The sequence below is a fragment of the Peromyscus maniculatus genome, chromosome 5 (assembly GCF_049852395.1).
Source record: "Peromyscus maniculatus bairdii isolate BWxNUB_F1_BW_parent chromosome 5, HU_Pman_BW_mat_3.1, whole genome shotgun sequence".
In the NCBI taxonomy this organism is placed as follows: Eukaryota; Metazoa; Chordata; class Mammalia; order Rodentia; family Cricetidae; genus Peromyscus; species Peromyscus maniculatus.
The window spans coordinates 43568642-43595733 of NC_134856.1; the positions used below are offsets into that span (position 1 = coordinate 43568642).

At 43.1% G+C, this 27092-nt stretch overlaps 1 protein-coding gene across 2 annotated transcripts in view; it reads left to right on the top strand.

Moving 5' to 3' along the window:
• The window catches only part of Hydin (HYDIN axonemal central pair apparatus protein), a 358418-nt gene that overhangs the window by 228308 nt on the left and 103018 nt on the right, over window positions 1-27092 (top strand). For both annotated transcript variants that reach the window (XM_042277692.2, XM_015992939.3), the window contains exons 29-37: window positions 15304-15481; window positions 17415-17542; window positions 19844-19977; window positions 20423-20559; window positions 20746-20873; window positions 21089-21280; window positions 21567-21716; window positions 23804-24043; window positions 26545-26713. In XM_042277692.2, the coding sequence (XP_042133626.1) occupies window positions 15304-15481; window positions 17415-17542; window positions 19844-19977; window positions 20423-20559; window positions 20746-20873; window positions 21089-21280; window positions 21567-21716; window positions 23804-24043; window positions 26545-26713 (1456 nt within the window). The remainder of the gene's footprint in view (window positions 1-15303; window positions 15482-17414; window positions 17543-19843; window positions 19978-20422; window positions 20560-20745; window positions 20874-21088; window positions 21281-21566; window positions 21717-23803; window positions 24044-26544; window positions 26714-27092) is intronic.

Below are 27092 nucleotides of genomic sequence, written 5' to 3' on the forward strand. Positions count from 1 at the left end.
GTGGGCCTCTCAGTTCCTACTTAGCACATTCACTGTTGTATTTAGGAGTCTAAAATGATTTTTAACACTAATGAATACAAGAAAAAAATCGTGTTTTCAAGACTCCATAGTACAGATTATCATGAATCTCTATGAAATTAACTGGATAATCACAGCATTCAAATCTTCTCTGTCTTTTGTTTGTTTAACTTTCCTAAGACTAAATGGTACGCAGAGAGGGTTTGAACTCCTCCACTTTAGCTGTATATAAATACAGAAAAGTGTGTGTTGTTGCTGGGGAGATTGTTCAGTAGACAGAGCACTTGCCATGCAAGTGTGAGGACCAGAGTTCAGACCCCCAGCACCCATGTGAATGCTGGTGGGCGTGGGAGATGGTGGGCAGAATATCTGCCATCTCAGCACTCAGCAGGCAGAGACTGGGAAGTCCCCAGAGCAAGCTGCCTAGCCAGACTAGCCAAATCACTGAGCTCTGGGTTCAACTAAGAGGCCTGACTCCATGGGTAAGGAAGATGATGGAAGAAGACACTCAGTGTCAACCTCTGGCCTCACACACATGTGAGCATCACCCACATATGCATTACACAGCCCACACATGTGCAGATGCAAAATTGGGGTGGGGGGAGAAATATGATCAAAATACCTATTTATTTTTTTATTTATATATAACCACAGAGATTTAAAAATATGACATTCTCAATTTTTAAAATATATGATTAAGAATTGTTTGTTGTATGCATATTCATTTCTATGTTGGCACATAAGATTTTATGTCCATTAAGTGTTCCTCACAGACTACATTTTGCCCATTTGAAGTGGTCTCTTTCACATCTTTAATAGCTTCTGCTTTGAACCCACTTCACTTGGTCTCAACATTGCAATTTCTGCTAGTCTTGCCTCGTGCCATTTATCATAGCCTGTTTCATCTTGGTTTAGGTTGCTCACTCATAAAATATGCATTGCTGAATTTTATTGTTTTGATCTTGCTTTCATTGGTATAATTGAGATTTGTGGTATTATTCCTTCCTTGTATTTTCTCTCTAATAGTTTTCTAAATTTTTTTCTGTCTTTTTCTAATTACTGCATTTTCTTCTCCCTTTTTTCTTTTCTTTTCTTTTCTTTTTTTTTTGTTGTTGTTGTTTTTCAAGACAGGGTTTCTCTTTGCAGTTTTGGTGTCTATCCTAGATCTCACCCTGTAGACCAGGCTAGCCTCGAACTCTGAGTGCCAGGATTAAAGGCATGTGCCACCACCGCCCGGCTCTTCTCTCTTTCTTAAGTTTCCCTTTGTCAGCATTTGAGTTTACGTGACTGCTGTTAGTATGAATTGATGCAACTCTGTGGAGAAAAATTTGGCAGTATCTATTAAAATTACTCTTTGATTAAATTTTTCATATCTAATTATCATAAATACATCCTCCCACATTTGCAAAATCAAATATAAGACTCATTTCTGCATAAATTGTAATGGAAATATTAAAAGAAAAAAGGGAACTTGTTGCAGGGCGCGGTGGTGGCGCACACCTTTAATCCCAGCACTCGGGAAGCAGAGCCAGGAGGATCTCTGTGAGTTCGAGGCCAACCTGGTCTACAGAAGGAGATCCAGGACAGGCACCAAAACTACACAGAGAAACCCTGTCTCGAAAAACAAAATTAAAAAAAGAAAGAAAGAAAAACCACTGGAACTAAATGTCTATTGAGGTATTAAAACTGTATATATTAAGGCATTAAAATTGTGTGGCAGAATAATATACAGCAGTTAAAAAAGATGTAGCAATTCTAGATGTGTTGCAAGACATTTGATTATACTGTGTAAAGATATGTCGCTCTGATTGGTTTAATAAAAAGCTAATAAAATAGCTAGGCAGGATTTCCAGGAACAGAGGACTCTGGGAAGAAGAAGGGTGGAGACATTAGGAGACAAGGAGGAAGCAGGAAAGCAGGATGGACAGTACATAGACAAGGTAAATGAGCCTGGGGCAGCACAGAGATGAATAGAGATGGGTTCATTTAAGTTATAAGAGTGAGTTAGAAACAAGCCTAAGCTATAGGCCAGGCTTTCATAATCAATAATAAGTTTCCGTGTCATGATTTGGGAGCTGGCTGGTGGGACAGAGAAAGACTTGTTACATAGATGTACCAATATTAGGTTGGTTCTGAGATCTATTAGGTAAAATAAAAAAAGAAAAGAAAATATTGAAAACACTGCATTATATCCTGCCATCTACATTTTAAAATCTGCTCCTATGTGTGCATAATTTGGATTCAGTTAGCTAATAGTATTAGCTAATACTATTCTTGCATCTTTGTTAGCGAGTGGTGATTGGTCCATAAACCTCCTTCTTCATGCCTTGTCTGACCAGCTTGGGTGTAAGAAGTGAGCGTTCCTTTCCTTTCTGTTGTCTGGGATGGTTTGTCAAATGATTGCTTTCTGAGAGGCTGGCCAGACTTGTTCAAATGCCACATGCACCTTCTTCCCCTGGAAGACTCCTTGGCCTCAGCAACAAGTCAGTCTCACAACTATGATTTATCACAACAAAGGGGCACAAAGTGAAACCATCAAAGGCTGAAGCACAAAGACAAAAGGTCAGAATCGAGGCACACCTGAGGCGGATGCCTGCCAGGCAGCCCCACAGGATGCTAAGTCCCTGCCTTGGTTATTCTTTTCGCTTCTGTGACAAAATTCCAGGCAAAAAATCAGTGAGATGGGAGGGGTGAAAAAAGGGAGGTAGAGAGGGAGGAAGGACAGACGGATGGAAGGGAAGGCTTATTTAAGAAGGAGTGTAGTCCATCATGATGCGGAGCAGCCGCTGATCATCCACGTTGCAGCAGGAGCCTGAGGCTGCTGGTGCCAGGGTCCACAGCCAGGAAGCATCAAGAGAGACGCATGCCAGTTACTAAGCTTGAGTCCTCATTCTTACTCTGTCCGGGGCGCCAGCCCAAGGGGTGGTGCTGCCCACATTCAGGTTGTGTCTAACCTCCTCAATTAAACCATTCTGAAAACACCTTCACAGACACACAGACGGGGTTGTTTCCATGGTGATTCTAAAGCCAGGCAAGTTGACGGTAAAGATTAATCGTCACAGCCCCCCGGTAATAAACTGCAGCCACAGCCTGAGAGCTGCCAGGGACTCACTAGAGACTGCCAGGGCTTTTTGCTGGAAGCTTGTCACATAGACGCTTCTGCCTGTCACATAGCAAAATTTCCTCAGAAAGCAAGCAAGGAGTTGACAGATGCTGTACTGTTGGCACAGATGAGACAAGGTAAGGAAATGGCAAGAACCTTCCAGAACTTTGCCTCCCGGATGCCAACCAAGGGTCAGCCTTGTAAGAGCCCTTTCTAGGATCCAGAGCCTTGAAGCTGCTGTGCTAGCCCCACCCCCCTTTTTTAGCTAGGGCTTCTCTTTATGTCTGAATGGGATTTTTCTCTGTATGTTTTTCTTTCCCTATATGCCAGCTATCCCATTATGAAGCCAAGTTCTTATCATGAAAATAAATATTTTCGGAATACAGAATTGTCCATGCCAATTTAGCCTATAACAAAATAGAGACATTTGCCCAGCAGGACTGCATGAGAACTGTTCTTATTGGAAAATGCATTGCTAAGCTTTGGAGACAGAAGCTGAGATTCCCCTCATCTCAGAACACTGAGCACAGGAAGGTGGCTATGCGGGGGAAACAGGAGAATGTGTGGACTGCCCAGGGGAGGAGTGAGGAGAAGGGGTAAAGAAGGTGTGAGGATAGACCCCACCGACTCAAGCACAGCATCCTCTGCAGCTGGACTGTGCAGTGTGGACATGCACACACACACACACACACACACACACACACACACACACACACACACACACCATGCCATCAAATGTGTATAATCTCACACAGTGATTCATGAGGGTGAGGGTCTTGTGAAATTCAGGAATGAGCGTCAATAGCAGATTGAAATAAGATGTAAGGAAGCCTGAGAGTGGAGAGGAAGAGCAATAGCTTCTCATGGGAGCTGTGACAGCAAGTGTCACTGCCAGTCGGGGATTTGAGATCAGTTTATTGACTCTGCTAGGGTAAGTGTATCCCCAGCACATGTGTACTAAGTAAGTTATAGATCAGTACATAGCAATATGTTGTCATTGTTTTATTATTATTTATACTGTGCCTTATTGTTCTTATCTTCATTCAATAATTTTCCTTCAAAGACTATATATGAATCCTAAGATTTTATAAAGTGGACTATGGAGGTTTAAAAAGAAAGGGCAGGCATGGTGGTGCACAGTTGTCATCCTTGCTCTGGGGAGATGGAGACGAGCAGATCCTGGGGCTCCCTGGCAGCCAACCTAGCCTGCTTGATCGATTCCATGCCAATGAGAGACTCTGCCTCAAAAACCAACACCGTGCCCTGAGGAGTGACACCCAAGGTTCTCCTCTTCTTTACACACACATACCCCACACACATACGAGGAGTGTCAAAAATTATGAAGAGACCAATCATAATGAATCACAGACACTTCTGAAACTAGAATTTGGCCAGTATTACTTTCCCAGTTGAGGTTCCAAAAACGTTTTGCTTTTTTCAGAGCTTTATTTTTAAAATGGCACAGTTGGGGCTAGATAGATGGCTCAGTGGTTAAGAGCATTGGCTGCTCTTCCAGAGGACCTGGGTTCAAGTGCCAGCATCCACATGGCTGGCTGCTCTTCCAGAAGATCCAGGTTCAAGTGCCAGCATCCACATGGCAGCTCACAACCATCTTAACTCTAGTCCCAAGAAATCTAATGCTCTCGTCTGGTCTCCACAGGCACCAGGCATGCATGTGGTCCACAGAACCACTCATACATATAAAATAAAATGATTTAAATGGACTAATTAGATGTAATCCATGGCAGCTTGCTTTCTTCACCCAGCTTTAAGATTCATCCATATCGTTGCATCATAGCTATAGTTCACTCATTTTCACTACTGAATAATGTTCCTTTTCTAGTCATATTGAAATTGCCCATCTTCCACTGAAACCACACTTGAATGTAGAAGGTGAGTCAGCCAGTAGCTTCTCACTAGAAACAATCCCAACATGAATTTTCCCTTACATACCTTCTGACCCAAAGGTAGATGTTTTCCTAAGGGCTTCTGCCCAAAATGAAATTGCTAGGTCATAGGCAATGGATATTGTCGAGGTCCAGCTTCAGTGGGGTTTAGATCCCAAAGAGGAGGTGTGGAGTCAGTGGGGGAAGAAAGGGGACAAATGCATCTGAGGATTTCTCAGCAGCTCTTTCTCTTAATCAGAGAGAGACTATTTATACAGCACATTGACTACGTAAGTCACTGGGCAAGCATCAGAGCCCAGAATCTTCTTTTCACATCCCCACTAAATATCCAGGGTGAAAAGGCAAAGTACAAAACAGACAGTCTCCTCATCTGAAACATCATCTTCAGACAGCGTCAATCAAATCAGGAAGTAACCAATTTCTCAGGGTCTGCAAAGCACAGAATCTTCTGTCTTTACAGCCTGTGTCTAGGCTGGCTGCTCATGGAGTAACAATATGTTAGACAGTCTGAAATTATTTTTGCCTTAAGCGAGTTATGTGTAGAATCATTTGATGTTTTCTAAAATGCAAGCTTTACAAAATAGAATAAGCATCTAACTGGCTGGTTATAGCATTTTTCTGTTCCTCAGTTTTGTAGTAGGGGCCTGCTCTTTATGTGCACTCCCAGAAAGAAAGGTTCTCGTATCTCATTCTTTTCCCATCAGCCCACATTCTTCTTATTTCCTCCACGTTTGCTCCAGGATAGGACAATGGGTATACTGTGACATCTTGTATCCAGAGCTGAGCAAGACATTTCTTAGAATTGACCCTATTGGTACCACAATCCTTGGGGCACAAGGACGACTCTTCCTTCTGTGACTCTCCTTCCAGGCCCAACCCCCTGTGTTCTTTTAGGAACATGAGTACATTTCCCCGGGGGCTGTGTAAGCAGAAAACTCCCCATTCTGGAAAAAAAAATTGCTCCTAAAAGCAAAAGCCGAAGCCGCACACTAATAACTGAATCTCTTGGTACCCTTGTACCATGGCCTGTGCCAGTGTGTGGTCTGCTTTACATGACGACGTGAAATGTTTTGTTCTGTTTCTTTGTGTTAGGTTTAGTCTTTTTTTTTTCTTTTATTTTATTTTACAATACCATTCAGTTCTACATATCAGCCACGGATTCCCCTGTTCTCTCCCCTCCCACCCTCTCCCCTCCCCCCAGCCCACCCCCCATTCCCACCTCCTCCAGGACAAAGCCTCCCCCGAGGACTGCGATCAACCTGGTAGACTCAGTCCAGGCAGGTCCAGTCCCCTCCTCCCAGACTGAGCCAAGCATCCCTGCATAAGCTCCAGGTTTCAAACAGCCAACTCATGCAATGAGCACAGGGCTTGGTCCCACTGCCTAGTTGCCTCCCAAACTGATCAAGCCAATCAACTGTCTCACCTATTCAGAGGGCCTGATCCAGCTGGGGGCCCCTCAGCCTTTGGTTCATAGTTCATGTGTTTCCATTCGTTTGGCTATTTTTTTTTTCAATAATTGAGTAAAACTGAAATTTTTTATAAGCCATAGTCGTCCTAGGGACCTCCATGCTATATATATATAGCCTCCATGGTTCTATGGGTTGTGGTCTGATTGTTCTTTATTTTATATCTAGAATCCACTTATGAGTGAGTACATACCATGACTGTCTTTCTGGGTTTGCGTTACCTCACTCAGGATGATTTTTTCTAGTTCCATCCATTTGCCTGCAAATTTCATGCTTTCATTGTTTTTCTCTGCTGAGTAGTACTCCATTGTGTGTATGTACCACATTTTTTTCATCCATTCTTCTGTTGATGGGCATCTAGGTTGTTTCCAGGTTCTGGCTATTACAAATAGTGCTGCTATGAACATAGCTGAGCATGTATCTTTATGGTATGAATCAGCATTCCTTGGGTATATGCCCAAGAGTGGGATGGCTGGGTCTTGAGGTAGTTCAATTCCTAATTTTCTGAGAAACCGCCATACTGATTTCCACAGTGGTTGTACAAGTTTACATTCCCACCAACAGTGGAGGAGTGTTCCTTTGCTCCACATCCTCTCCAACATTGACTGTCATTGGTGTTTTTTATCGTAGCCATTCTAACAGGTGTAAGGTGGTATTTCAGAGTCGTTTTGATTTGCATTTCTCTGATGATTAAGGATGTTGAACATTTCTTTAAATGTCTTTCAGCCATTTGTGATTCTTGTTTTGTGAATTCTCTGTTTAGCTCTTTAGCCCATTTTTTAATTAAACTGTTCAGTATTTTGATGTCTAGTTTCTTGAGTTCTTTATATACTGTGGAGATCAATCCTCTGTCAGATGTGGGGTTGGTGAAGATCTTTTCCCATTCTGTTGGCTGTCTTTTTGTCTTATTGACTGTGTCTTTTGCCCTGAAAAAGCTTCTCAATTTCGAGAGGTCCCATTTATTAATTGTTGTGCTCAGGGTCTGTGCTGTTGGTGTTTTATTTAGGAAATGGTCTCCGGTGCCAATGCATTCAAGAGTGCTTCCTACTTTCTTTTCTATTAAGTTTAGTGTAACTGGATTTATGTTCAGGTCTTTGATCCACTTGGACTTGAGTTTTGTGCATGGTGACAGATATGGATCTATTTGTAATCTTTTACATATTGAGATCCAGTTATGCCAGCACCATTTGTTGAAGATACTTTCTTTTTTCCATTGTATAGTTTTGGCTCCTTTGTCAAGAACCAGGTGTTTATATGTGGGTGGATTAATGTCAGGGTCTTCAATTCGATTCCATTGGTCCGTATGTTGGTTTTTATACCAGTACCAAGCTGTTTTTATTACTATAGCTCCATAGTAGAGTTTAAGGTCAGGGATGGTGATGCCTCCAAAGGTTGCTTTATCGTATAGGATTTTTTTAGCTATCCTGGGTCTTTTGTTTTTCCATATGAAGTTGAGTATTTTTTCTTTCCAAGTCTGTGAAGAATTGTGTTGGGATTTTGATGGGGATTGCATTGAATCTGTAGATTGCTTTTGGTAAGATTGCCATTTTTACTATGTTAATCCTACCTATCCATGAGCATGGGAGATCCTTCCATTTTCTGATATCTTCTTCAATTTCTTTCTTTAGAGATTTAAAGTTCTTATCAAAAAGGTCCTTCACTTGTTTAGTTAGTGTTATCCCAAGGTATTTTTTTTGGGGGGGGGGGTTTTCGAGACAGGGTTTCTCTCTGTAGCTTTGCGCCTTTCATGGGACTCACTTGGTAGCCCAGGCTGGCCTCGAACTCACAGAGATCCGCCTGGCTCTGCCTCCCGAGTGCTGGGATTAAAGGCGTGCGCCACCACCGCCCGGCCTATCCCAAGGTATTTTATATTATTTGTGGCTATTGTAAAGGATGATGTTTCTCTGACTTCTTTCTCAGCCCTTTTATCATTTGTGTATAGGAGGGCTACTGATTTTTTTGAGTTGATCTTGTATCCTGCCACTTTACTGAAGGAGTTTATCAGCTGTAGGAGTTCCCTGGTAGAGTTTTTGGGGTCACTTATGTATACTATCATATCATATGCAAATAGTGAAAGTTTGACTTCTTCCTTGCCAATTTGTATCCCTTTGATCTCCTTTTGTTGTCTTATTGCTCTAGCTAGAACTTCTAGTACTATATTGAATAAATTTGGGGAGAGTGGACAGCCTTGTCTTGTTCCTGAATTTAGTGGTATCGCTTTGAGTTTCTCTCCGTTTAATTTGATGTTTGCTGTTGGCTTGCTATAAATTGCTTTTATGTTTAGAAATGTTCCTTGTATTCCTGATCTTTCTAAGACCTTTATCATGAAGGGGTGTTGGATTTTGTCAAAGGCTTTTTCAGCATCTAATGAGATGATCATGTGGTTTTTTTCTTTCAGTTTGTTTATATGGTGTATTATATTGACTGATTTTCATATGTTGAACCATCCTTGCATCCCTGGGATGAATCCTACTTGGTCGTGATGGATGATTGTTTTGATGTATTCTTGGATTCGGTTTGCCAATATTTTGTTGAGTATTTTTGCATCGATGTTCATGAGGGAGATTGGTCTGTAGTTCTCTTTCTTTGTTGCATCTTTGTGTGGTTTGGGTATCAGGGTAATTGTAGCCTCATAAAAAGAGTTTGGTAGTGTTCTTTCTGTTTCTATTTTGTGGAACACTTTGAAGAATATTGGTATTAGTTCTTCTTTGAAAATCTGGTAGAATTCTGCACTGAAACCATCTGGCCCTAGGCTTTTTTTGGTTGGGAGACTTTTGATGACTGTTTCTATTTCTTTAGGGGTTATTGGTCTATTTAAATGGTTTATCTGGTCTTGATTTAATTTTGGTATGTGGTATTTATCCAGAAAATTGTCCATTTTTTCCTGGTTTTCCATTTTTGTGGAGTATAGGTTTTTGAAGTATGAGCTGATGAGTCTCTGGATTTCCTCGTTGTCTGTTGTTATGTCTCCCTTTTCATTTCTGATTTTGTTAATTTGGGTGCTCTCTTGCTGTGGGAAGGTCTGTATGTCAAATTGCTCTGATTGGTCAATAAATAAAACACTGGTTGGCCAGTAGCCAGGCAGGAAGTAGGTGGGACAAGGAGAGAGGAGAATTCTGGGAAGTGGAAGGTTGACGCAGAGAGACACTGCAGCCGCCGCCATGACCAGCAGCATGTGAAGATGCCGGTAAGCCACCAGCCACGTGGCAAGATATAGATTTATGGAAATGGATTAATTTAAGCTATAAGAACAGTTAGCAAGAAGCCTGCCACGGCCATACAGTTTGTATGCAATATAAGTCTCTGTGTTTACTTGGTTGGGTCTGAGCGGCTGTGGGACTGGCGGGTGACAAAGATTTGTCCTGACTGTGGGCAAGATAGGAAAACTCCAAAATGTGGTGGTAATCTAATTGTACTGAAATGTGATTTTGATTGTATGTTAATAAATAAAGTTGTCTGGGGGTCAGAGCTATTAGAGCCATAGCAAGAGTGTGGCGGTGGTGGCATACGCCTTTAATCCCATAGATCTCTGTGTGTTCAGGGATACAGCCAGCATTGGAGACATATACCTTTAAGACCTAGGGGGCTGTACATTCAGACAGTGACGAGGCAGTCACGTGTTTGGGTTTACAACCAATGAGAAGGCAGAACAAAATACTATAAATAGACGAACAGACAGGAAATAGGTCTCTTTCGGGAAGCTGGGACACCACAGGCGGAAGGGTGAGATTTTAGCTCTGAGCTCTGACCTCTCGGCTTTCTCCTTTACATTGTTTCTGTGTTTCTTATTTAATAAGACGGTTAGTTACATCAATATCTGGCGCCCAACGTGACAAGAATCCATTAAAAACCGCTTTCTGTTTCTATTTTGTGGAACACTTTGAAGAGTATTGGTATTAGTTCTTCTTTGAAAATCTGGTAGAATTCTGCACTGAAACCATCTGGCCCTAGGCTTTTTTTGGTTGGGAGACTTTTGATGACTGTTTCTATTTCTTTAGGGGTTATTGGTCTATTTAAATGGTTTATCTGGTCTTGATTTAATTTTGGTATGTGGTATTTATCCAGAAAATTGTCCATTTTTTCCTGGTTTTCCATTTTTGTGGAGTATAGGTTTTTGAAGTATGAGCTGATGAGTCTCTGGATTTCCTCGTTGTCTGTTGTTATGTCTCCCTTTTCATTTCTGATTTTGTTAATTTGGGTGCTCTCTCTTTGCCTTTTGGTTACTTTGGCTAGGGGTTTGTCTATCTTGTTGATTTTTTCAAAGAACCAACTCTTTGTTTCATTGATTTTTTGGTATTGTTCTCTTGTTTTCTATTTTGTTGATTTCAGCCCTCGATTTGATTATTTCCTGGCATCTATTTCTCCTGGGTGAGTTTGTTTCTTTTTGTTCTAGACCTTTCAGTTGTGCTGTTAATTCATTGGTATGGGATTGCTCCATCTTCTTTATGTGTGCATTTAGAGCTATGAATTTTCCTCTTAGCACTGCTTTCATAGTGTCCCATAAGTTTGTGTATGTTGTACTTTCATTTTCATTGAATTCTAGGAAATCTTTAATTTCTTTCTTTATTTCTTCCTTGACCCATTGATGTTTCAGGTGGGCATTATTCAGTTTCCATGAGTTTGCGGGTTTTCTATAATTTTTGTTGTTGTTGAGGTCTAACTTTAAGGCATGGTGGTCTGATAAGATACAGGAGGTTATTCCAATTTTTTTGTATTTGTTGAGATTTGTTTTGTGGCCAAGCGTGTGGTCAATTTTTGAGAAGGTTCCATGGGGTACTGAGAAGAAGGTATATTCATTAGGATGGAATGTTCTGTAGATATCTATTAAGTCCATTTGAGTCATAACATCTGTTAGGTCCTTTATTTCTTTGTTAAGTTTCAGTCTGGTAGATCTGTCTTTTTGGTGAGAGTGGTGTGTTAAAATCTCCCACTACTAATGTGTGGGGTTTGATGTGCGTTTTAAACTTTAGTAGTGTTTCTTTTATGAATGTGGGTGCTTTTGTATTTGGAGCATAAATGTTTAGAATCGAGACTTCATCTTGGTGGATTTTTCCCGTGATAAATATGTAATGTCCATCCTGATCTCTTTTGATTGATTTTAGTTTGAAGTCTATTTTATTAGATATTAGGATAACTACACCAGCTTGTTTCTTAGGTCCATTTGCTTGGAAAGCCTTTTCCCAGCCCTTTACTCAGAGGTAGTGTCTGTCTTTGAAGTTAAGGTGTGTTTCTTGTATGCAGCATATGGATGGGTCCTGCTTTCTTATCCATTGTGTTAGCCTGTGTCTTTTTATAGGGGAGCTGAGACCATTGATATTGATGGATATTAATAACCAGTGATTGTTAATTCCTGTTATTTTTTGTGGTCGTGTTGTGTTGTCCTTCTTTGGTGTATGTTGGTGTGGGATTATCTATTGCTTGATTTTTCATGGATGTGTTTAGCTTCTTTGGGTTGGATTTTCCCTTCTAGTGCTTTCTGTAGGGCTGGGTTTGTGGACAGGTATTGATTAAATCTGGTTTTATCCTGGAATATTTTGTTTACTCTGCCTATGGTGATTGAGAGTTTTGCTGGGTATAATAGTCTGGGTTGGCATCCGTGGTCTCTTAGTGTCTGCATAAGATTTGTCCATGATCTTCTAGCTTTCATAGTCTCTATTGAGAAGTCTGGTGTTATTCTGATGGGTTTGCCTTTATATGTTACTTGGCCTTTTTCCTTTTCGGCTCTTAATATTTTTTCTTTGTTCTGTGTGTTTAGTGTTTTGATTATTATGTGGCAAGGGAACTTTTTTTCTTGATCCAGCCTATTCGGTGTTCTGTAAGCTTTTTGTATCTTCATAGGTATTTCTTTCTTTAGGTTAGGAAAGTTTTCTTCTATGATTTTGTTGAATATATTTTCTGTGCCTTTGAGTTGGTATTCTTCTGCTTCTTCTATCCCTATTATTCTTAGGTTTGGTCTTTTCATGGTGTCCCAAATTTCCTGGACGTTTTGTGTTATGACTTTTTTTCTTTAGTGTTTCTTTGACTGACGAATCTATTTTCTCTATTGTGTCTTCAGTGTCAGAGATTCTCTGTTCCATCTCTTGCAATCGGTTGGTTATGCTTGTTTCTGTAGTTCCTGTTCGTCTAGTCAGGATTTCTATTTCCAGCATTCCCTCAGCATGTGTTTTCTTTATTGTCTCAAATTCATTTTTCAGATCTTGGAATGTTTCTTTCATCTGTTTAATTGCTTTTTTCTTGGCTTTCTTTGATTTCTTCCCATTTTTTGTTCATTTTTTCTTCCATTTCTTTAAGGGAGTTTTTTATTTCTTCTTCAATGGAGTTTTTCATTTCCTCTTTAAGGGAAGTTTTTATTTCCTCTTTAATGGAGTTTTTCATTTCCTCTTTAAGGGAAGTTTTTATTTCCTCTTTAATGGAGTTTTTCATTTCCTCTTTAAGGGAAGTTTTTTTATTTTATTTTATTTTACAATACCATTCAGTTCTACATATCAGCCACGGGTTCCCCTATTCTCCCCCCTCCCACTCCCTCTCCTTACCCCCAGCCCACCCCCATTCCCACCTCCTCCAGGGCAAATCCTCAACCCCCCCCCCAGTACTTCGATCAACCTGGTAGACTCAGTGCAGGAAGGTCCAGTAAGGGAAGTTTTTATTTCCTCTTTAATGGAGTTTTTCATTTCCTCTTTAAGGGAAGTTTTTATTTCCTCTCTAAGGGAATGTTTTATTTCATCTTTAAGGGTCTCTATCATCTTCTTAAAGTCATTTTTAGGGTTGATTTCTTCTGTTTCTTCTGTCTTGGTATGTTCAGGTCTTGCAGGTGTAGAATCACTACGTTCTGATGTTGCCATATAGGTCTTTATGTTGTTGCCTGTATTTTTGCACTGGCGTCTACTCATCTCTTCCTCTGCTCAGTGCAGGCGGTGTCTGTGTCTGAGAGTGCCTCTCTTGTTCTAATTTTTAGTCTTGGTTCAGTAGGAGTTCTTGGTTAAATTGGTGCTATTGGGCTGTTTCTTCAGGGGCAGCTGATCTCAGTCAGTGAAGTATATATTTATGATTCTGGTGATCTGGTTTGGTGGCTGGGCAGCGCCTTCTTCTGTGTTCCCAGGTCACGTTTTGTTCATTCGTCAACTCCTCAGCTGATCTTGTTTCTTCAGACTTCAAACTGTAGGGATCTGAATCCTCTCCCGGATGGATTTCAGCTGAGCGGGGTAGTCTCACCAACACCTCCAAATTGTTGGGTTTTGTAGGATCAGCAGCTGGGCCCTGGGTTGGCCTCAGATGGAGTGTTCAGATTCGTTCTGGTTCCATCCCACGGAGATAGCTTCTTCCCCGGGTGTTGGGGTTAGAGGCGTCCCTGTGCCAAGCTTTTGATTAAGAGTTTGTTTTCACTAGCTCTTCAGCGGGAAATAGCTCAGGTTGTGGTCTTTATTGCAACTGTGTTTCGGCCGCTGCCTGATGTGCCTGCCTGCCTCTGCCGGGCCAGGCCTACCTGCGTCTGCTTGTCTCCGCTGCCGGGCCTGTCTACCTCTGCGGGCCACTGCCGGGCCTGTATGTCTCTGACGGCTGCCACCGGGCCTGTATGTTTTTGCCGGCTGCTGCCAGGCCTCATTGGATTTAGTCTGACAAGGTCTCTCCAGATAGCCCAGGATGGCCTCGAACATAAGACCCTCCTGCCTTCTCTGAGTTCATACACCACTATGCCTGACTGCCACAGTCTTTCCCTATGTGCTTATTGCTCTCCAAGTCCCACCAGAGACACATAAGCATCTCCTGCGGTGCAGGTTCTCACCAAAACTTGATCAATTTTACCAGCTTTGTGATTAAAAAAGAAACATTTGGTGTCCTCCCAGTTTGCGTTTCCCTAGTGATTTACAAAGGTGAGTACTTCCACTGTTTTAATCTAGAACTGCACTTGCTTTCAAATTATACTACAGAGTCAAAGGGATAAAAAGCAACATAAGAAAAAACAGAACAGACACAAAAATCGACAGAACAGAATTGATGACCCAGATATCAATCCATACAAATACAGTTTATATGATTTTTTTTACAAAGATGCTAAAAATATATATCAGAGAAAAGATGCCATCTTCAGCAGATGGTGCTGGGAAAGCTGGATTTCAATGGGTAGAAAAATAAAACTAGATCCTAGTCTCTCACCCTTCACAAAATTCAACATCTGATGGATCAAAGACCTCAACATAGAACTTGCTAGTCTGGCAGGGTGTAGTAGTGCACACTTTTAATCCCAGCACCGGGAGGCAGAGGCAGGTGGATCTCTGTGAGTTCAAGACCAGCCTGGTACTGCAAAAATTGCTAAAGGGAAAAGGCATATTTCAATGTGCAGGTAGGTACAGGTGAAAGCTTCCCGAATAAGGCTCCAGTAGCATAGGAAATATGACCATCGATGGACAAATGTGTTTTCATGACACTTAAAAGCTTCTGTACAGAAAAAAAAAATGTGAAGTTATCAAACAGTCAGCCCACAGAGTGGGAACACATCACTGCTAGTGATTCATCCCACAGAGGACTAGTGTAAAGAACATACAAACTCAAAAACTAGACATTAAGAAAGAGCCCATTAAAAATGTTTCTGGGTCTCGAAAAACCAAAAAAAAAAAAAAATGTTTCTGGTTGTTCCTTGGATTCCTCTTTGGGGCAGTGCCTGTCCCTCTGATACCCACATCTCTGTATTTTCTTGTCATTTACCTACAGCACTTGGGAATAGATCTGAGGAGAGGTGTGTCTAGCCACCCATAAGAAGCATAAATCCATTGCACACTGTCCAGCTCTCTCTGGTCTCTCTACCATGTAGGGTTTTATCCGCTCAAACAAGGAGCAAGTGTTGAAAGTTTACTACTTGCCTGGAATACCTGAAGTCTTTCAGAGAAGCTTCCAGATACAGATTGCCCACCTGGACCCAGAAAATATCACTCTGTACGGAGAGGGCATCTTTCCCCGGATCAGCCTTGATCTGCACAGGAACCTCCGAGGTACCATCACCCATGGCAGTAGCTTATCCCCAGAGGACAAAAACTACCAGTGCTTTCTTTAGCTTTGCTTTGCATCTTTGAAGGTTGGTGGCTACTCACTTTGTTTTCTCTCTAGTACTCTTCTGTGCTGTGCCTCAGTCTCCAGGGGTGCGAGACAAGAGTTAAATTTGACTCAAGCTGTGACCATTGCAAACTAAGACTCCTGGCCAGTTTTGCCATCATTAAACTCCCTATAGACAGGAGAAGTGGCATTTGGACCAGTGTGTATTCTCTCCAGCCAAAACGTCTCTCCCAGTCTCCTGTCCCAATTACACACTCGGTCTCTTCATGGTGGAGTGAGAGTCTGGGTACTATCGGGTATAGAACTCTCAGAGTAGAACCTTCACAGAAGCAGCCACGCCCTTCAGACCCTTACTCAGGGGCCATGCCTAATAGGCTGAAGTTACATGTTAGTTATTTGCCTTCGTGCCTTTTCTGGCCCCATGGGGTGCCCTGAGCCATCATCTTGTGCCAGGCTGGTAATTCTGCCTTGGTAGGTCCCAATACTTGGCTGAGATGCTCTTATAGCCTGCTCTTCCTGACCCAGGGCAGGACCGAAGGCCAACAGGAACTGCTTGTTCTTCATGGCTTCCTTCTTTGCCCTCCTTGGATCCACTCTCCCTGCAGTGCTTCAGACTAACGCCACTTCCCAGCCCTCCTCCTCTAAAGTCACAGATTCACTGGCGCCACATCATCCATTAAATTATAATTACCAGCTCCCTGAAAACATATGTTTTCATATTATATTGTGTTATATTTCATATAGCATAAATGTTAATAAAGCTAGGACACACTACACCCCAATAGCAGAGCTCCAGCCAGAGGATAACCAGCTGTACACATACTCTGAGTCCTCAGAGTCCAGCCAGGACTAGCTTCAGGGCCTCCTTGGCTGCTGAAATCTGCACATGCACAAGTCCCACATAAAATGGCATGGTATTTGCATGGATCCTAAGGGAAGTACACACACCCTCCCGTATACTTCAACCCACCGACAGACTCCTATAATGCCTAATACAACAGAAGTGGTCTAGAACCAGTGATTGCACTCAAGTGCTAGGAGATAATAATGAGAAAAGGTCTATACAACTTCAATACAGATGCACTGTTTTTCCGAACAGTTTTGGTCCATAAATATTTGACTTTGTAGATCCAGATCCTGCAGGTACAGAGAGCCAGCTGCGAAGGTCAGGAAAGAGATCTTTGCCCCATGGTTGAAAATTGAGCTCCCTGTTAGCATCATAACACAGAGAGTGTGGTTATCAGGAAAAGTTTTCAGTTGCTCACATCTGAACATTGTTGGGCTTAAGTGTTGACTACAGTTTCAGCATTTCCCCTTGTTTCACAGTAGGCTTTTTAATGTCTTTACCTATTTTTACCTTCAAAGCATTTGACTTTGCCGTGACTTTTGGTGAGTCCAAGTGTCTGAAATCCCTCTGCTAATTGTCTCCCCGCTTCATTAAGGGTGTTGTGGAGCATTTAGATTTAAAGTAGCTTGATGCCAACATATCCTATGTGTTAACTGGGAGGGACTCAGTGGGTGAAAAGCCACTGAAAGAGTGGCAGCTGTCTCAGCGTGTCCAGCACTGAAAGGGACTGTAGGGTGTAGAAGGTCTAGTGTGAGAACTGAGCAGAGTTCCAAGGGAGCCTGTTAGTGTCTCATACTCCTGAGGAGCAGCTCGTAGCTTATGTGCCATGTCCTCAATGACATGTGCCCTGTCACTAAGCTCAGTGAGGTCAGATACAAATTCAGCTCACTCACAAAGTGGAGCAAATATGGCAGGTGAAGTGTCAAGCCATTCCCTTTCCTTCTCAGCTCACAGGGAGCTGAGAGGCCAGGTGTGGAGCAGAGCACACCTCTGGCCCCGCTGATTCCTTCCCTCTGCCTCCACAGGCAATGAAAAGTATGAATGCTTCTTGGAGCAAGCAAAGAAAAACATGGAGAAAGAGTACAATAAATATGATTCTCTAAATCACTATGAGATGATAACTGACGAAATCCCTGAGGAGGAGACCTCAGAGGTGAGAGCAGCTCCACCTTGCACAGAACGTGCGTGAGGAAAAGAGCATGTGCAAAGCGGGGTGGGACGATGGCATGGGACGTCCCAGGAACGGAGTAGAAAGAGATGCAGCCAAGGCAAAAGAGGGACATGAGAAGAAGGCAAGGCGAGCCGGAAGAGAGGAGCAGCTACCGGGACTTTCCTCAAGGAAAGGGGGCAAGAGGGAGCCCCTGAAATGTTTGAACCGGAAGTGCTATGGCACAATTGAGTTTGCTTCTCAGAAAGACCCCTGTAGCTGTCTTGTGGGCTATGGGGGGACAGGGCTTAATGGAGGAAGAGCAGATATGAGGGGATAGGGGCTTTTTAAAGCTGCTGGGATGATTCTAGGTGAGAAGTAGTTGTGGGGCAAACATTGGTGATGTCAGTCAAGGAAGAGAGCGTTGAGGGGGGGCAAGGAATATTCCAGGCCTGGAATGATGGACCCCTCGGGATTGACTGGATATGCAGTGAGGTAGGGATGATGTTTCACTTGGGTACATCGTAAAGAAGGCGTATTGGGAGAGGAAACTCAGAAGGAAAAACAAGTGTGAGTAGGAAAAGGAGGTGGAGAAATGAGTCCAGATGGTCCATTTTTGAGCATAAAATTGCTTTCTTTTTATTTTTTGAAAATTTCATACACATTTATAATTTATCTTAGTCAGATATGCATCTCCCCACTCACTTCTTCCAGCCCGCCACATCTCTCCCATCTGTTGAAATACCCCAACCTCTCTCTCACCTCCCTCTCAACTGCATGCCCCTTTTTAACCACCCAAGTCCAATTAGAGCTGCCCATGTGCTTATATGTATGAGATCATCGAATGGGGCATAAGCATCCTACCAATATCCACCCCTCCCCGAGAAAAGTCTCCCTCCATCGGCAGCCATCACCATTAGCTGCTCAGTAAGAGGGCAGGGCATTGGAAACCCCTCCCGACTCCATGCTGGGATTTTTACCTGACTTGATCTCATGGGAGTCTTGTGCAGTAGCCACAGAACTTAGGAGTTCATGTGCATCACAGCCATGCTCTGTCCAGAAGGCAGCCCTTCACAGTACTCCTCCTTATCCTCTGGAGCTTACATTCTTTCAACCCCCTCTTCCAATCATGTCCCCTGAGCCTTTGTGAGGGGATGCAACATTGATGTCCCATCTACAGCTGAGTGCTCACAATCACTTACTCTCAGCATTTGGAACTGTTGTAAGTCTGCATTAAACACTGGCCTCCAAATATGAAACCTCCATCTATAACACTAACTCCAGGGAGCCAATGCCTCTGGCTGCTGTGGACCTCTGTGTTCGAGTGCACATAACCACAGACACACATCTTCACATAAGTAAAACTGTAACGAAGAACCCGGGGGCAGCGCATCCTGCCTTTGAATCCTTGCATTGGATCATAAAAATGGCCATCGAAGCAGGAGTCATGCAGAGAAAACACCCAGTACTTCTGTGGTGCTTAAGAATTTTTTGTCAAAACATTTTTATTTTTAAAAAATATGTATTATATATTCATTTGTCAGGGGACTGTGTGTGTGTCACAGAGCAATTGAGAGAGTCAGAGGACAGCTTTCGGGAGTTAGCTCTTCCTTCCACCTAGGGATTGAACTCAGGTCATCATCACAGCAAATGCCAAATGCCTCTTTACCTGCTGAGCCACCTCCACCAGGCCGTTTGTTTGTTTGTTTGTTAGTTAGTTAGTTTTCAAGACAGGGTTTCTCTGTGTTGTTTTGGTGCCTGTCCTGGACCTCGCTCTGTAGACCAGGCTGGCCTTGAATTCACAGAGATCCTCCTGGCTCTGCCTCCCGAGTGCTGGGATTAAAGGTGGGTGCCACCCCTGTCCGGCCATTTTTTTAAACTCTATTTAAATGAGAGATGGCTCAGCAGGTAAGTGCACTTGCTGCTCTTCCAGAGGATCCAAGTTCAGTTCCCAGCACCACATAGTGGCTCACGACCATCCCTGACTTCAGTTCCAGGGGATCAGATGCTTTCTTCTGAACTACATGGACACCAGGACACCACCATTATGTGGTACATATAAATAAATGTAGGCAAAACACTCATACACATAAAATAAACAAATCTTAAAAACATTTTTTAAAAAGACCCTTCCTCATTTATGAGTGCATGAGAATTTATTCATTGTGAACCTAATCTTTACTTACTACACATTCGAAACATGGAAGGATCAAAGAATCAGTAGTTTTCCCTTTGTGGGAAAAAAATCTTACCAACACTAAATAAAGAGAATACATATTCTCTGAAATGCTCTTCCTCTTGCTCTAGATAAGTGCTCATCTCCAGATGGAAGTAGAGCGGCTCATAGTTCAAGACTATGCCCTGGAACACCAGAAAGCAATCTCCTCCAGTACCACGGAAGACACCTACTTCAGCCTTCGGAGTCGCCGCAAAATAGCCAAGTGAGGGCCCTTTCGTGTCTGTGCTGCTTTTGCTTCAGAGTGTGGTGAAGCAAACAGGTTTTTGTGTGTGTGTGCATCTCCTAAGAAACTAATTGATCACCTAGGACTGAAAGCCATGCACCTCGTGTTAGCTGCCGTCCCTCCTTTGTGTGAAGCCAACTAGGCAATTCTGGATCTTAAGGGCAGGGTACCACATCCAATAGACAGGCCTCCATTTCAGGTTCATGGGGACCCACACTCAACGTGTTGCTGGATAATGGCCACACACGTGGACTCCTGAAGGATGCACGGAGTGTCTAGTCTCTCTTCTAGTGACCCTTAGCTGTTCTCCACTCTGGAAAACAAAGTTGCAGACAGGCGAGAACTCACACTCTCTCCTTTTTGGGAAAAGTGGCCTTCCTGGCTTGAAAGTGACTAGTAAGGACAGCCCCTTTAACTGTTTCAGAGTCCAGCTGCCAGAGTACATCCTGGACTTTGGCTACATTGTGCTTGGTGATGTCCGAACCCACATCATCAAGATCACCAACACCAGTCACTTTCCGGTGTCCTTCCACGCAGAGAAGCATGTCCTTCACGACACAGGTACCAGGAGCCCCCCTGCATGCCCCAGCCTTCTAGAGCAGCATTCCTGCTGTTCATCGGCTGGAGGAGTTGCTGGGTAACTCAGCGACACTTTGGTCAGCCTATCCCAGAGAGCCTGCTACGCAGAGCAGCTCCTTTGTGCTCTTTCCTTGCTCATGAAAACTGTTTTCCTTTGTCTCGGTCTAGGCTTCAGCACTGAGCTAGACCGTGTAAAGAATCTGCCCTACTGTGAGACAGAAACGTTTGAAGTGAGATGTGACCCACAAGGGGCTAATCTTTCTATGGGGAATAAAGAAGTCATTCTTCCCATCAAGGTATGGTGCCCCACTGGGCCTACACGGCCCTCCATGTCCCAGCCAAGCCTGTTGAGAACCCCAAGATGATGCAGTATGGGTGATCAAAAGCTGGGCTCTGAGCACCCTAAGATGTCTATCTCCAGCCTGAGACATTGTGTGGTGGTTGTTGCTGCTGCTGCTGCTGCTGCTGTTCCTAACGCCACATGGTAACCACAATTTTCTGTCCATTCCAGGTGTATGGAGGGCCAACTATTCACCTCTGCCTCCAAGCCACTGTGACCATTCCAAGTATGACCCTGTCTTGCCACAAAGTAGAATTTTCTACAATTCAGTGTGGACAGTGTATGGTGGAAACCATCCAGCTCTCCAACACTCTCCAAGTTCCTTGTGAATGGTTTGTCCACACCCCACAGCCTACTAACAAGGTGAGTTGTGTTTCCCTTCTGTCCATCTCTACTTTAGCCAGAGTTGGGGTTCTGGGCCTTTCCTCCTATCATTTTAACTTCCTGTTGAAGGACTCTAGGTGTTAACCATTCCCCAGTCCCTCAGCCTGGTACTTGACGATGTCATAGTGGGTATGACGTCTTACTGCCCTTCTGCCTCTGGTGCACATTCAGGAAAGCACTCAGGAAACGTATCTGTTGTGAGTGGTGAGTAGAATAGATCTGTTTGCCACAGAAGTGATCTAATTGTCCAATGTTTATAACCCAGATGGATAAGCACATGCCAAAGTATTTAAGACGGAAACTACGGGCGGAGATGATTCCAAAGTCTCGTATCTTTGAGATCCAACCCACTTCTGGAGTCTTGGATCCTGGCGAGAGGGCCAATGTGCAAGTGAAATTCATGCCCAAAGAAGAGGTGAGCTTGAAAAAAATATGAGCCTTTGTAGAAATCTTCCTTCTGGGTCTCTTTGAGGTCAAAGCCCAGGCTTGCCTGAGACTCATACCTCCCATTCTGCATATGGCATGTTCTTCAAGTTCACCTACTTGCTGTATAGCCCAGTGGGTTGAGCTCAGCAGCCATGAGTAAGGTATCAACTTTCACAGAGGCATGGGATTCGTGGCATTCTGCCTCTGTATTTACAGCTATGTATCTTTGAACAAATCACTTGTCTGACTAAGCCTCATCTTGTTCAAAGGTAACATAAAAAGCAATAATATTCCCATATCAAATTCCCTTATTGCAATTCTGAAATCCAATAAGCTCAAAAAAATGGGGGTTGAAATTTCATAAGTTTCATATTAAAACTTGCTCAATAGAAAAATCTCATTTGAACTGACGTACTGTTTTGCCTTTCTTTATCCTGCTTAGTTTCCACACATTGCAACCACCAAAATATTAATGTGTTTGATTACAGGAGATGTTGCTGAGACTCCACTTAGGGCATCGGGTTCCAGAGCCTATATGCCTTGTGCTTACCTTCTTACAGATCAGAAGCTAAAAGCAGCTGGACACTGGGATTTCTGATGAGCTAGGACTGAGCCGCAACCAGGGCTCTTAGGGCCATTTAGGAGATTAATAACAGTGAATAGAGCACACAGCACACTCCCCTGTGTATTATCAGTGACCCAGGAACTATTAACTTCTCCCATCAGTCACCATGGTAGTCAGGACTTCCTGGCATAAAGCCTCCCTGAGCCTGATAAATGTCTCTTCTATAAATGCCCTGAGTTCAAAGTCACTCCTAATGGAGAGCATGGCAAGAATAATAAAATCCTAGAACTGGAGAGGATCTCAAGAAGTCTCACCATGACGACTTTTTTTCAAAGCTAAAGACATCTGAGTGATGTTTTCCTTTTGATTTTGTTTTCAAAGACAGGGTTTTATGTAGCTCAGAATGGCCTGGAGCTCACTAAGTAGCACCAAGATGGCCTTGAACTCTCAATCCTTGGCCTCACAAGTACTGGGGTTACAGTCATGCACTGTCATGCCTCATATATTCTATTCTTTTATAAGAAAAAAATCTATGTGACTTTTATGCAATATATGGCTAACTCTCATTTTCCTGGTAATAGCTTTGAAGAAATGCTTCAGAATCTGCAGCGGGAAAGCAGAAAAGTAAATAACGTTATATTTCATTCTAAAATGAAGCCTGTGCTCCTACCTATCAAAGTCTGCCAATAATGCTGCTGATGCTGAAGCTTCTCTTTCTGTCCCCCTTGTCGTCCCCCCATCCTTCTCTTCTCTCCCTCTCTCCATGCTCCCCTCCCTCTCCCCATCCCTTTTCCTCCTTCCCCCCTTTTGCTTCCCCCTCCTCCCCTCCTCCTCCTCCTCGTGCTTTTGGTTGGGCTCCATCATGTGTCTCTGGCTGGCCTGGAACTTGCTAAGTAGACCAGGCTGGCCTAAGCCTTGCTCTGCCCTTCTGCCTTGGCTGGATTACAAGTGTGTGCACATCCAACTTCCCCGTGCTTCACAAAAAAATTAGTAACATGCCTGCTGTTCTTAAGAGTGTCTTAAGACTAGCAAGGCTTTATTTTATTTTATTTTTCTTTGTGGTACTAGAAATTGAGCTATCCTTGGCCTGGTTCTGGAGTCTTATCACTTCCGAATGAGGGAAATATCACTATGGAGCCGGGGAGGTGGGATGCTTGCAATGTTCCCGAGAGTTGTTGGGGGAACTCAGTGATCCCAGAAGCTGTCACTTCCCTGCTTTTCTACCGTACTCTCTGCTGCCCACGGGCATCGACAGCCTCAGGCCCAGAGTGCCAGAGAGCGGTACCCGTGCAGGAAACTCAGAGACATGAAGACAACACTTAGGCCTTCTGTAAGTGATCAAGCCCCTCGTACAGTGCCTAGCATGCTATATACACAGCCCGTAAGTGCCCACTATGGTGATTTTACAGCTGTGTAGGAAACATGAAGTTTTGTCCCTCTGGTGGTTCTCAGTTTTACATTGTGTGTTGTAGAGGGGGGATAAAAGATGATTTTGTTTCCATGTTTTCTAGAAGTTGTACAGCCAATCGCTGCTGTTCCATATTGGCCAGAGCACTCAGAGACTCGTGCTTCTGGCACAAGGCCAAGGTCTGGAGCCACGCCTGGAATTCAGCCCTTCCGTTCTGGAGCTGGGGCCCCTCCTACCTTATGCATCAGGGGATGAGGCTGAGGTGATTGTGAGGAACCCCTGCAACTTCCCCATTGAGTTTTACTCCCTAGAATTTGACCAGCAGTATCTCTTAGAAGAGAAGGTGAGCAGAGACCAAAACCAAACACCCTTCCTGACATGGCAGCCCCCACCCCTGGCACATGTCCTTGTGTCTGCAGTAGCTCCCCTCTGGCCTGTCTCCTCCCCTTCCCTTGTCAACTTCCAATCCCTTCTCTGTAGACTTTCTCCACCTGCTTCCCTCCCCATGAGAACTTACCAATTTGTTGTGATCCCAATGTGCATTTTTAAACAAAAAGCTGGTGCATGTTCATAGTTAATATTTGCACAGTAAAGAACCACGTGTAACAACTTGCCATTGTATTTGAAATGACTTTCATTTAGACTTCTTTTAATTGGAACACTTCAAAAAATATGGATGGGGAGGTGACTTAGTAGCGTTCATTTCTTGAAGCATGAGGACCTGAGTGAGTTCAGATCCCACATCCATATGAGAAAACCAGGCAGAGTAATGCACACCTGCGATCCTAGCACTGGAGAGGCAGAGACAGGTGGGATTCCTGGAGGGTTCCTTAGGATCAACCAGACTAACCGAATCAGTAAGTTTCAGAGTCAGTGAAAGAAAACTCTGAGTCAAAAAGTAAGGTGGAGAGTGAGTGGGAAGATAGTGAATGAACATCAACCTATACCCTACACACACACACACACACACACACACACACACACACACACACACACACACGCACGCACGCATGCACACACATATGCACACACACGTGCACACACACGTACACACATATACACACATACACGTACACACACACGCACACGCATACACACGTACACACAAAGGCATACACACAAGGAAATAATTTTAAAATGTGTGTACTCTGCCAATCTCTGGCCTTAGTTTGCATCTGTGCACCATTTACATTTAATGTGATGGTTGGATCTTAGGGCTTACATCCACTGTATTGTTTGCTTCTGGTTTTTGTCCTCTGCATACTGATGCTGCCTTCTTATTGGTCCTTCCAATGTTGTTTAGCATTCCATCTCAATTTACCTGGCACATTCTTCAGTATATCTCCTTATATAGCTTCCTTAGACATTGCTACACACATTATATTATGTCTCTGTAACTTCTCATGGCCCTCCTCATTTTAATATAACTGTCTTGAATATTTCCCTATAGAAGATATCATTGTAATTTTTGTTAGAAAACTGCACAGAGGGAGAAGCATTTATCCTCTTACTCTTCCCATTATTCATCGTTTTCTTTCTGTTATTTCAAGGCTTCTTTTTACTGTTTCTTCTCCATCTAAAGATCCATTATTAGTTATTCTTTTTATTATTAGTTTTTAGTTAGTACACAGAATAATGAGTTTCATTATGACATTATCATATATGTTGCCATTGTAATTTACAGCCCCACCACTCTGTTAGTTACCTTTTAGGCTAGGTTTGCTGGTGAAAATTTCATTTTTCTTCATCTGAGGATGTCTCCATTTCCTCCCTCATTCTTGAGAATGTGTTTTACTTGCTATAGAATTCTGGACCAATGGCCTTTGAATACCATGGCACTTCCTTCCAGCCTCCAGGATCTAGCAGGAAATCCAATGCTCCCTCTCTCTTTCTTTCTGTCTCTGTCTCTCTGTCTCTCTCTCTCTATGTCTGTCTGTCTTTCCTTCCCTCTCTTTCCCTTCTCTCTGAATCTCCCTTTTTCTTAACTTATGGATGATTGACATCCAAACAACTAAAAGTGGTGATCGTGGAAAAGGCTCACGTGACAGTCATGTCACCAGTCATCCTGTAGATATACATGCTTTTTATACAATTTCATTGCCTTTTACACACACTCTAGGGTTGTCAGATTTACGAGGGGAAAATTTGTAGTTACATTTAAAGTTTAGGTACATAAAAACATAGTATAATGGTGCCTAAATGTTATATACTAAAAATTATGTTATTTATCTGATATTTAAATACTTTTTACTTTCTGCCCTAACACACACACACACACACACACACACACACACACACACACACACACACACACAATGTCATTTTACCAATTTTCTCTGTATTTAAGAGGAAACAACCTCACCAAGTGTAATGTTGTTCAGCTCTATGTAGTCCTGCACTGTATATTTCAGTTAACAGTGACATCATAACCATCTTGGTTTTAGAACAATGACAAAAATCACCTTATAACGCAATGCATTTCTCACGTTTCGGAATATATCCCTCTCGTTAGGTGACTTTTTAAGAATGACTCACTCAGAGTGGACAGTGGAATACTGTATGTTTGTTATTAGGAAAAAATGTATGTGTGCTATTTCCAAAGAAAGAAGATGTCTCCCAGGTGTGGTGTGCTTGGGTGTGTACGGAGCAAAACAAAGACTTTGAATCCCTGTAAATTCAGAGTGGGGCTCTACCTTTAGACCTCTCCATAGGGTCCCACCATGTAAAACCTACAAAATCTCCATAGATCTCAGCCTCTGCTAGAAGCAGGGCTTTGATGAGGCCAGTGAACAAGAGGAAACCTCCAATGGGACCAATAGCAGTTCTCATTCTCCCCCTGAGCAGATCTTGCGGCAGCTGAAGGGCTATGATTCCTACAACACCCTGCTGCTGCCTCCCCGGAACCCAGGGGAGAAGCTTCCCCAGGAGATCTACGATTACTTCAGGGAAGTGAAGAAATCAAAAGAAGAGCAGATGAAGGCGAAATATCTGGAGAATCTGCCACAGGACAACGGTGAGAACCCAGCATGAAGTACCTTGGGCTCTGGCTGTTCTTCCATCCCCTTTGAATTACCTTTGCCATGGGACCAGCCTGCTCCTGCGTACCTGCCAGGTACCAGGTGCCTGCTGTATCCTGTTCAAGACTGTTACCAAATAGGTCCTGTGGTCTTTGTGTTAAGGATGCAGGGCTGGGCGCAGTCTGCTCTCACTAGAGTCTTAAAAACAGTGACTATATAGATAGAAGAATGTGTGCTAGAGGCTGAGCCAAGGGGTTTGCACAGAAACTCTAGCAAAGAGAGTCCAAGTACACAGCTGTGTATAGAAGAACCAGGGTTCCGGTCCAAATCCTCCTGCGTGTAACTGACAGCTATCACTGTCTACCTCTGCTCCCT